The sequence below is a fragment of the Triturus cristatus genome, chromosome 2_1 (genome assembly GCF_964204655.1).
Source record: "Triturus cristatus chromosome 2_1, aTriCri1.1, whole genome shotgun sequence".
Lineage (NCBI taxonomy): Eukaryota > Metazoa > Chordata > Amphibia > Caudata > Salamandridae > Triturus > Triturus cristatus.
Genome location: NC_140581.1, coordinates 175,376,936 through 175,389,306, shown reverse-complemented (window position 1 = coordinate 175,389,306; position 12,371 = coordinate 175,376,936). Strand labels below are relative to the sequence as shown.

The window sequence follows — 12,371 nt, the reverse complement described above, 5'->3', positions numbered from 1 at the left end:
TAAGAACGACGTTGTAGTAGACAACGCAAGAGTTTTATGCAAGATCCACTTGACTATATTAGGACCCTCCACGGACCCCCACCCTCTCCAGTGCAGTAGCGGTCCGTGGAGGGAGTTCCGTGGGGCGGGGAAATGTAAACACCGGAATATGGATGAACGGAGGTAAGTACACATTTAAATAAATAAAACGAATTCCTTTGTCCTATCTGTGACCTTCCAGACCCCTCAAGGCAGTAAATGCCTTAAGAACGACGTTGTAGTAGACAACGCAAGAGTTTTATACAAGATTCACTTGACTATATTAGGACCCTCCACGGACCCCCACCCTCTCCAGTGTCTGATGTATCTGACTTAAAAAATGTGTGGTTGGAAAAGGATTATAGAAGGCAACAACCATAAGAATGTATTACTGCTGGAGGTAACATTACAGAAGTACTCTTCTGTGCACGCTTGCATGTCTTGGTGAATCATTCCTGAAGCGCCCGAATCCTTATTAGTAAAAGTGCAAAGAGGCCACAGTCCCTTCTATTTGTAGCAATTGTAATTTAAGATAGCCGTATATTGGTATTGTATTCCCTTTATAGTGGCTTTGTGCCTGATTCGCAGAAGCAAGTAACATTACATAAAAGAGTAGGACAGGAGTAATCATTTATTTATACTTCTATCCTTTGTGAATCGGCCCGGAACGTCCAACTCCCGATTAGTGAAAATGCAAAGAGGGCACACTCCTTTCTGTTTGTACTGATTTTATATTCATTGTCCCTCGTTCATTAGATTACTGAGTTATGTATTTAAAGGCTACTTTTTCTATCTGTTGGTGCAATTCATTAAGGTTTTTGTAAGTTATTTTAAAATTAAAGGCGCGAGAAAAAAAAATACATCTGTAAATATAAGATTAGGGCGACGATTTTTGTAGATTTACTAACGTTGGTAAATTCCACGAAATCAGATATTTTCAAGCATATGTCTATTTTCCAAATCGTTCTCAAACTAATCTGCTAGTGAGCAATCCACAGAGTTAGTGTAAAAGCATTTACACGTTTCTCTCCATTCCCCGTTTTTCCTCCCCCTAGAAAACATTTTGTGAGTGAGTTTGAAACCAGTATTGAGCATTTATAAAAACGAAACATTTTTGAGGTTTAGTAGTAGGACTGCTGCTGTTTAACCTTTCTCTGTAAAAATGTATAACAGGCGATGATCTAAACATTATTTAAAACATAGTTTCGATTTTATTATTGCTTTATTTGTAGGGCAGTAGTTATTTTAAGAGACACTGGTCCCTTACAAGGTAAATAATTACGATTAAGCCACAATATTACAGTGAAGATTGGGTCTGGTTGTGTCAGAAATTGACAGTTTCAAAGATTTATTCACAATTTAATTAAAACAAAACATAACATAAACCGGTGAGTGAGCAGAACATGACAGGGTATTGGGAAATCAGCCGATTTTCTTACCACAGGCAGGTGACTTAAAAGTGACTTCTAGTGAAAAATGTAAATTAGCAAAAGTCACAATCAAAAATACATCTTGTACTCCACATATATTAAGAATTACAGTTTAGAGTTAAGATGTGAGTGTCCCTTTTTTGACTGTAAGGGTTTCCTTGTTTCTTTTTCCTACCTTATTTGTACGGCAGGCTGAGGTTTTCCTTTTCTTTTCCATTGATAAATGTTGTGAGGAATCCTTCTGCTACTTACTTGGCATTCACTTTTCATTTTAATCCTATAAAATTCAGAATCTAGAAATGGTCTTTCTGTAATTTTTCGTTTGTTTAAATTTGTTATCCTACTTTGATTGACTGGTTGAGTTAATAATAATCTAACATGTAAGCTACACAGTGGATGGAAGATGGATGGACAAGGTGGGCTAGAAAGAAGATAGAAACCATATTTAACCAGGATAGAAAAACATTTGAGCCTGTAAATGCTACTGACGAGTCTGATCTGTGTGACAGAAGGGAAAGTTAGATTTGCTTCATATTTCCAGAAACACATACGGATGGGCAGATGGAGTAAGGGCAGAGTAATCTTGTGTTATCCTCTTGGAGCATGGAGACATTACTTATGCCCCTCCACTGCTTACTTTTGAAGCACAATTTGTTTCTTTTTGTTTAAGTCTTTTGTTTTTGTTAAGAGAGTGCATGTATTTTCCAGTTATTTCCCTTGAGTACTGCTCTTTCCCACCGTACGCCATGCTCCTCTCACTGGCCTGTGAGCATATCCCCTGCTTCCTCCTTGTTGTGGTCTCCTTCATGTTCTTCTTCCTTCTGCATTATTTTCTTCTCCCTCAGCAGCTCCACATTCCTCTCTCTAACCCCTGTGCTTCTCTTTCTCCCTCGCACTCCACGTTGTTCCTCTCTCTCATCCTTGTTGCTTACTCGTCCTGTATTGCTTCCCCCACCTGCACCCTTCGAGTCGTTTCTACCCCTCAGCCCTCCGTCTTGCTTCTGCCGTCATTTTGCTTCTAGCCCTTATTGCTTTCTTCCCCAACTGTGATCTACGTTGACCCACACATCAAAAAAGTAAAGAAAAAAAAGGTGCTGTGTCATTTTGATGACGCGTGCATGCGTGTTTGCCTGTGCTTTCAAAATTAGGTGGACAGACGTTTCATGGTGCCTTTATTTTGTTTACTCTTTAGCCATGCTGCATAACATTGCTGGTGCTAAATGGCATTGTTAAAATAATTGGCAAAGCCAATAGAGGGTGAGACCTGTTGATGGTTGTTTGATCAGAGTCTCTTTGAGCTCAGTGCTTGCCCCAGGGATATTTTAGTGTACCACTTGCTCAGTTTCCCCAAAGTAATCTAATTTTTCTTTCCACAGGCATCCGATACCACTTCCAGATCAAGACGGGGGATGTCAGTGGCGCCAGCTCCGATTCTAAAGTCTTTGTCAAACTTTATGGTGAAAAGGGGGACACAAACAAGCAGTTTCTTTTAGTGTCTGACAATGACCTTGGTGATAACTTTGAAAGAGGAAGAGTGGACGAGTATACTGTGGACACACTGGACATTGGAAAGGTGAGGAATCAAATCGCGGTGCTTGTTGGAGCTAGCCTTAGCACAACAAGTGCAGCCCCACTGGGAGGCCCAGGGTGTAAGGAGTCCTGAACATCTAAATTATTGTCAGCTTTTAACTTCCTATCCAGGCCGGTAAAGCGGGGACGTACAAACGCCCTTATGGTGCAGGAAGCCCCTCAACATTTCAAGCGGTCCTCAAACCTTCTGGGGGCCTCATTCAGCCCAAAGCCAATGACTATATGTGATACATGTGACATTCAGGGGCCACACATCCCATTCTGCATGGGGTCCCATAATTATTTTGCGTTATGCCACTGCTGCAGAGCCGATTACACTTGATTACTTTATGGCTTGTGACCCCCTTGCTACGCCACTGTCCAAGGCGCGGTTGCATATTACTTTATGGCATGGCCACTAGATCGTCTCCACTACATGATGTGGGAGTACTTTGTTTCAGGGATTGGAGACCACAACCCTCTTTTATTTACTTTTACTTGATTTAAATTCATTTGCTTTACACTATTCTTCAATACAATAACGTTTACACTTAACTGACGTATCTAAAGCAGTACATGGCACGCCCTGCAGTAGAGATGGTGTAGTCGGGAAGAAACCATGTTGCTTGTTAGCAATGTTCTTTCTCTCTTTCTCCTCCAAAACCAATGGACAGTATTTTGCAAATTAAATATTTGTTAGGCCAAATCAGCAAGGTGGATTTAGTAAAAGCAAATTTTAGGGTTGAGCCAACTCAATTTTGCATATTTTGTCTCAGATAGGTATTGTTTCGTTCTTTAAGAGTGATAATCTTTTTTTAAATGTGTCTGAACATATAATTCACTCAAAGTACTTTGCCTTAAAGCTAAGTTTCACTCTAAAGGCTATCTTGTACTTTGTGTCATTCAGTCAACATACCTGCGGACCTGTGACATTCAGTCAATATATCTGCTGCAATGAGACTTGTATATTTATGGCATGGTGACTTTCTTTCTGTGAAACCAGGCTATTTCTTAAAAAAAAATGACCATTTTAGTGCACACACTCTGGTCATTATATGCTGTTTACGGTGCACCAGAATGGCTCTTTTCAAGATCTCCCGGGTTAAAAGGCGTGAACTTCTCTGTGCTGTTCACGAGCCTCTGGATCTCAGTGCTGCCCTCTTATAGACATATCTCTGGATAGAGAAAGTTTCAGAAGGTTATCTATATTTAGCTGTTTGCATCTGCCTATGCTTAGTGATTGGCTACAGTCTCAATGCGTTCTGTTGTCCAGAAATGCTAATGCGTGCATGTGAGCTTCATCAACAGCCTGTTAATGTAGCACAATTGCAAAAATATGCCTGCTGGGCCCGGGACATTACTTGATACAGTGCCCAGGGCAAATATTATACAGAGGTAACATCTTTTGCATCAATTGTTACATCACCAGGTGACATTAAGCACAATACCACCAACATCTGTCAGAATACCACCTCATTTCCCTATTTAATAAGAATGAACGACAATAATAACTTGAATGAAAGTTGGTCTGAGGCCAAAGTTAGCTGTCACCATTGGAAATTGTGGACAGTGTTTACCTGTCATTGCCAAACACCTCAGCTAGAAGAAGTAATGGCAGCAGTAGCAAGTCATGGGTTGTATTTACGTTCGTTATAAGTTTTGGTGCACTCAACCGGCAATGATAATTCTTTATTGCACCACACACAAGCTAATGATTATTTTTTTTAATTAAGCAAAGAAAGAAACTCCCTTGCCAAAATCACTTGCCAGTCTCACATAACATCTGCAGTCAATGGAGCAAGTTTACTGCTTAGTTCGTGGGGTTTAACAATCATATATTCATTTCTGGACTTGCTGCTAGTGTTACTAACTGGTCATCGTCATTGCGTCAAGCAATATTCTCTGTGGCGGTTTTATACTTGTGGGCAAATCCATCGATGTCAACTAAGGTTGGCCAGAGGTAGAAGCTGCTACCCTTTGCTTATCCTATGGTACCCGTTGCACCTATGTTGCTTCCCTTGGTCTCAAGAGATCTTGACTGCAGAAGCAGAAATCAAACAAGGATTTTAAATATTTGCTTTCAGGCGTTTTTACTAATTGCCCTTACTCTTGCCCCTGAGGGACCTAGAATGGTGGGGTTAGCAGGAACCGTTTGGATTTATCAATGGTCAAGGAATTAGTGGTGTAATTTTCATCACCCCTGGCATTTGGCTAATTAATTAATCGTGTTTCTGCATGGTCGACTACGGGTTACTCTTGGTCCCTTTTTTGTTGAAGCGGAAATAAATTGAGATACTTGAATCAATAAGGATTCTAAAGAATTAAATATTGAAGCTAGTTCCCAACCTGTATTCAGAAAATTCCTGAAAAGTCATTCAGACAGACCTTTGAAAACATTTGCACTATTATTACTCTGTAGACCTCAGACCAGGTCTGTCTATATGGGTTAATATTGGGTCTGAACACCCTTGACTGAAAGTCCTTATTACTTGAAATCCCTCTGCTGTTACAATAGTTAATCCATTGACCACTTTGTCTTAGCTTCTCCCTCTTTACCAAGTTTTAAGATGCCCATAGTCATGTAGTCCTAACAAGCAGCACTGTACACCCTGAAGATCCCGACACCTGAGTCCTAGATCAAGACGGGTAAGAGGAGGCATTTGGAAAAAAGATATCAGTGGTCTTCCTGCCAGCACTATGTTATGCACAATACTTCCCTGCAATATCACAATCCTGGCCCTTTTGGCATTTAATAATAATTGATAGCAGGAACAATTGTCCTCACATGCTTCTCAGGTGGCGGTTTTCTTAAAATCCTATTTCTACAGCTCTAGATGTTGTTTGGATGCTGCTCATGGACACAGATGCCCCTTATTTCCATTCTTTCTGGTCAGAGGGTGGGGTGTTTCTGTAGACGTCTGTGTTCATTCTTCAAGTGCTGTTGAACGAGTACTTACCGCTCAGTTGGGTAACAGTTTCAGTCTTTAGAACTAGAATGTGTTCTGTACACGGCGCTACAATGAGACGCTATGCCTTTTCTGTCCCCTATTCTGTATGCAATTTACAAAGTTTGATGTTCTGTAAAACATGAAGTTTGTATTTACTGTCATCATATCTTAACAATATAATTATCGATATGGGAGTTCAAAATAGGATACAGATATTTCTTAGGTGTTAAAAATATTCTGTTTTATGGATAGATATTGAAACTAATGTTATTAAGCCAGAAAATGTATTGTAAACAGTTTGTATGTATGTACTGGCATTTATATAGAAGAATTCTAGCTGGGGAGCAACAGAGTTCTGTCAATCCAAGTGAAGATGTAAACTTTTGAATTACTGAAATTTACTTTGCATATTTATATTTTCAGGCCCAGGGACGTTAGGTCATTTGCTCTGAATTCCATGAATGACAGCCAAGTCCAGGTTTAGAACCCAGTTAAGCCACTAAACCATACCGCTTCCATTTTGTTCAGGAGTAAAAGCAATGCAGTTACATTGTTCATGCACAGAAAAATACAAATACTTTATATTGAAACTCCCAATATAAATCAATACATAATTACATCCTAGCCTTCCAGACACCACTAGATGCCCTTTGGTTATTTTGACCAGGGTTTCATTAATACCCTCAGGTAAACCCAACCTAAACAAAACAACAATTTTCTGATGATTGTGAAGGACTTTAAGTCTGTGGATTAAGCCTTAAGAAGGCACAGTACAGTTCTTTGATAATACTGAAGATAGTTGTCTTATCCATCTCATATCTTAGAACCTGTGCTAGATTAGATAGTCACGGTGGCCACATGATGATGAAGGTTCAAGTTTGGGGCATCACTTAAAATGTATCGCACAGATTTACTGTCAGTGCCTTCCCAGATGGGGTGCTCTACCCCCCCCCTCCCCCCCCCCACAAACGTCCTCAGCCCTCTTCTATGCAAGGTTATTTTTTTTGCATTAGGGGCCTTCTTGTCTTGTACTTTTCAAACCCAGTCTCAGAACAGATATTCTTCTACTACATCAAATCTCCACTGAAATTGGCAAAGTTTCTTCCTATAAGGCAAAGTCTTTAGAAGGTGAGCTCTAACGCAGTCAGTGCGAGTCTATGGAAACTGATCATGTACCTATTTCTTAGCCAGAGAAGGATTACATTTCTAGGTATAAGTACCTGTATGGCCTGTCTTGCAGCTAGAATGCAGGAAGAGAAGAACGCAAATCCCCCCTACCCAAGTCTGCCATAAATAGATTTCAGGTAGATCTCGTCACATATGATTGACAATGAAGCCTACCTCTTATATTTATAAAGTAAAACCTGCCATGTATGTATTGAAGGAGAACCTGCAATTTATAGAGCTAGGACAAGACGGTCCCATGTTTAGACTGAAAGCATTTCTAAATGTAAAGTGAAAGCTGATGCACGGAGAACGAAGGGGCATCCTTCCACCTATATATTTAAGGTGTCACCTTTCAAAAATAGAGTGAAGCGACAGACTAGCACATATCAGAGAACAGACTCTTAAGGACCCCCCCCCCTCCCACCCCAGATGATGAAGATCTGGTGTCCATAGGCAAGGGGCTCTATGGGCGAACGAGGAACATCAAGAATGAGCAACAATCCTCAGAAGGACAGGATAGCATAGCCTGATGAAGACCCCAACTGTGGGTCAATCAGTTTGGAGAGCAGGGTCTCCCAGCAGGGGCCACTAGGCGCCGACAACGACCTTTTGCGCCCTCCCTGTGGAATGCTACAGCCTCTGCTTTAACCACTGAGCCAGAGGTTGGAGGGATGGGAGACTTCCAGCGAAATGTGATTGTCGTCTTTGCCAATATGAGAGCCAAGTCAAGGAAATGGGCCACCCTGCGGTTGAGTGGTTTAGAGTAAATGCCCAAGGCACCCACCTTTCAAGTAGAAGGATTCGGAATGCCAATAAGGTGCTCCAGTTGTGTAGGAACACAGGGCCAATTTGTGTGTAAACGTGTCTAGTCTTATTGGATATGTTACATGCATCTGGGACAAGTGTCGAAAGTACTGGGAAAGACCTGTGCAATCTGTTGTGGGGAGAAATATGCTCGGTGAAGAATATAAAACTGGATACGTTTGAGGGAGGCATTGTGAGACAACCTCCACGGGTACGCCAATGCCTTCTCCCACTCCCTGTCATGAAGTGATCTGTCAAACTCCTCCTCCCAAACCTTCCACAAGGGATGGAGAGATAGCTGTGTTTGTGCTAGGATGGCCTTAGTAAGCCAAGTGATTAACCTATGACCTGCACTCATAGTATGGAGTGTGTGCAGGAGCATTGGTGCATGACTGATTCAGGACCCTGCGCTTCCCAGCTGTACTTTAGCACCCCCTCAGTGAAGCATAATGGAGAAACTGGCACTCGAGGGGCACATACTGTTCCAACAGGACCTCGAACTGTAAGAGATGTCCATCCGCATAAAGATCACCCATACAGGAGATGACAGGTTCTTCCCACCGGCAGAGGTGGCCACCGGTGAGGCAGCCCCCCCCGCCCACAGCAGGGAACCAAAGCAGTGGAATCACTGGGGCATATGTTGAATGTGCCAGGAGAGGTGAAGCACGCACTTCAAGCACGTGAGGGCTACCCATAGGAGAAGAGGCAAATCCTGGGGGGCTCGCACTAAGGCATGGAGGTGGTGAAGAAGGAGTGTCCTCAAAAGGGGAGATAGATCCTCCTGGTGTAATCCAAGTAGTGGCCCACCAACCAGCAAGAGACCCACTGGGCTGCCAAGTAATAGTGTTTGAAGTTGGATGCGCCGAGGGGAGCTGAAGTTTTACAAGCGTCCCACCCCCCCATCTCCATAACCCATGCCATGAGAGGTCCACAGAAGAGTATGAAGACCAAGAAAAAAGGAGTGAAGGAGGAAAAGGAGAAGGTTTTACAAAATAATGGAGGCGGTGGGCTAGATATTCATCTTGGAGATCTCTGCCTGGCCTGCCAACGATAAGGGAAGTGACGCCCAGAATGGGATTGACAAGCGAATCGAGGTGACAGCTGCCACCCCTTACCACCAAGAAGGTCCAGGCTTGTGTGTTACACCCCAATCCCCAAGTATCGAACAGATGAAGGCTCCCAAAAGCAAAAGCCTAACATGCAGAAATATAAGGTGATAGCTGCCGCATACATATTTAGGGTGAGGGAAATCTGTCACCTCCATGGATGCCACAGAAGGTTGACTTGGAAGTCTGTTTCATATGGATTAAAGGTGAAGTCTGCTCCATATATACTGAGTAAGGGTGGTGGCATGGCAAATCAGAGAAAAAATGCATTCAGCACTGTGGAACTACAATAGGGAAAGGATGATATTAACCGTATTTCAGGATGGTTTATAAAACCAAGGACCTTGTTTATAGTTGGGCGGACAGGGTAATGCATTGCACGACTAGCATTGGTAGTTTACTGCAATAATGTATTGAGCCCTAAAGACTCCATATTGTGAATGGCTGCCTGATATTAACACCCTGCCTGTTGAATTGGGATTTCTGATATATCAAGTAAAGAAAGTATGAGCATTCTTAATCAATTTAGAAACTTGAGTTATTCTATCTTGTATCATTGCTCTATGTTGACATTTCATTTGTTTAGAGTGCATAAAGCAATCTTTTATGTAAGGAAACATGCTAGAAGTATTGAAGTGTCAAGATAAAAGATTGAAAGTTTTTATTCCTGTTTTATAATTTCTTTAAAATGTCTTTGAAATGAGTGATAAAGTTTAACTGATAAACCATTCTTTGCAGATCACAAAACTCTTGATTGGCCATGACAATGTTGGTATTCGAGCTGGCTGGTTCTTGGCCAACGTCGTCGTTCAGGTGCACGCTCACGGGAAGCAGTACATGTTCCCCTGCAACCGTTGGCTCTGCAAGGACGAATGTGATGGCAAGGTGGAGGTTGAGCTTTACCCAAGTGAAATCCTGGACATTGAAAAATGTAAGAAAGAATCATTGTAATAAGAAGGTAGCAAGTCTGGTAGAAACACACTGCAGGTCTCTCACCGCATTCCCAACCGCATTACTAATTTTCTTGATATAACGGTTACTCTTCACTTCACAGTTATGTATTGCATTTGTGTGTTGGTGATTTCTGTTGCACATTCCTGTCTAGGGAGCAATAGGGCACTCAACATGGAGATAAGAAAATGGAGCAACTATGTTGAAAGGCGTAATGGAATGGTGTGAGATCATGTGCAACCTTGAAAAGAGGAGAAAATAGGTTCTTTGGGGCTAGTGGGCAGTGAATCTGGGAGGTAATTTATAAATGTGCCATGGAACGGTTTGGTGATTGAGCGCTATAGATATAGGTATTAACATAAACTGATTGATAAGGTGATGGGTCTTCTGGACTGCATGAGTGACCAGTGTACGCATGGGATGTTAAAGATGTTATTCAAGAAATCTTTACTCCTGATTTCATGAACCAGGAAGGCATTCGGGCACAGTGGTCTTCCTTTATATGATATGTTTGTAATATTAATTTCTAAAATGCAATATAAGGTTAAGCTTGTTGTTATCCGAACACCTAGGCACCCAGTGTGGTCAATGTTCAAGTTAGTAAAACAGTATTTGGTTATATTCGATAGAGCAAAAGACAGCTGCCCTTTAGGTGTTAGTACAACAAGAAGGACAGGGCAGTTCTGAAATGTAATTCCATAATTTTACAGCCATATTGCTCATTTGCAGAGCGTGGTCAAAATGATCATGCTAGATAGTGATAAACCAAGGTGATCCATGTCTGACCAGGTATAAACAATGGACAGTTAGGGCTTATCCATGAACAGAAAGTTAGGGATGCGTGAAGGTGCTGAAGACGGACTTCGCCAATTGCATGAAGAAAATGCTGTCAACTTCATCAATGTTTTAAAAACAATTTCATCAAAAGAGTACGTTTATAGGAGAAAAAAATATTTACTGGAAAATCTATTACAAAAACATTTTTAAGAAATGTCACATATAGACATAGTTGGGAATCAGTAGCAAATTTCACAACTTTGTAAACTTGCAAAAATTGTTCTATTCACAAAATTTCCCTAAAGTTCTAATTTCACACATCCGTGCTAAAAATTGGGTTGATTCCAATGAGTCATGCTTTTGTGATGAGGCAAATTAATGCTAGGGGATATCTTGTATGACCAGTGCTTGTCATTGTGTTTTTATGGGATGCCTTTTCGATCACGTCAAGCTTATAGTCTCCAGGCTTGAAGGCCAAATCTCACCACTCTTGCAGACAGAGTATAGTCAGTCATTAGCAAGGTAACGAATACAGTGCAAGCCATGGGCAACAAGACTGGAAGAGAGGGGTTACATCCATGAGTGGGTATGCTTGAGTATATGTTGTTCTTCCGATATGAGACCAAAAGAGGTAGAAATGTTACCATCCAAGAATTACTCTTGCAGTTGGAGTAAAGGTATGACTTTTGAGGATTCACAACCAATCTAGTAGACTCCAGGAAATTATGTAAGCCATAGATTAACTGAGTACTCCAGTGTGAAATACTTATGCTTGAGGATTTTTTATTAAATGAATGGAGAATACCACTTGTGCATCTGTAACTTTTGTTTCTTCATGAATAAAATAGTTTTCCCCGTACAGAAATGTCTTTCTTCCCAATCCCATACAATTTGCCTTTGACAGGGACATACTTGTGGGAAACAATATGCAAAAGGATTGTGAACGTACACATGTTTGTGAGTGTTCATCTACCTTTGCCATCAAATCCACCCAGAAAAACATAGAATGCCACCCTTAACTCTAAACTTGTTATGCAGCATACTTGTTACATCTCTACATTTATAAGTGCACTCTATGATTATTATATATGGGATAAAGTACCCCCTATTGTACATTATGAGGATATTGGCAGTCACTGAGGGGTTCCAGAATCATATTGAGGCATGAGGCCTTTCTAAGGGTATTGGGCTCCGAGGTGACTTGAAGTATGCTTATAATGTACACCAGCGGGACCTTCATCCTACCATACCATCACCTTTCCCACAAACCAGTTAAAACCTTGGTGCGTAGATCTTTCATAAGAAAGAGCGATCATGTTTGCAAACATGAATAATAAACATAAAACCTCTAGTGCAAAATGAAACACATCAAAACCTGTTAGATATTTGTTGCAAACAGATATTAGAAACAGTTCAGTACAAGTGAGTTTAAAAATACAAATAAAGTTGCAGTAGCTTGGAATGTGTAGAAACATGCAGAAAGATTCTAGCTTTTCTGTAATTATCTAACGAGTGCAAAAAATAAACGTTCTTTCTGCTTGTCATTATAAGCTATTAAAAAAGAACAGAAGAAAGAAAAGCAACCTTTTGCTTTTGTTGCT

The 12,371-nt window shown here is 41.1% G+C and overlaps 1 protein-coding gene across 1 annotated transcript in view; it reads left to right on the top strand.

Annotated features, from left to right (window-relative positions):
• Positions 1-12,371, top strand: part of LOXHD1 (lipoxygenase homology PLAT domains 1) — a 1,221,805-nt gene that overhangs the window by 852,825 nt on the left and 356,609 nt on the right. The window contains exons 22-23 of the mRNA XM_085629301.1: positions 2,825-3,021; positions 9,781-9,973. Coding sequence (XP_085485427.1) covers positions 2,825-3,021; positions 9,781-9,973 — 390 coding nt within the window. The remainder of the gene's footprint in view (positions 1-2,824; positions 3,022-9,780; positions 9,974-12,371) is intronic.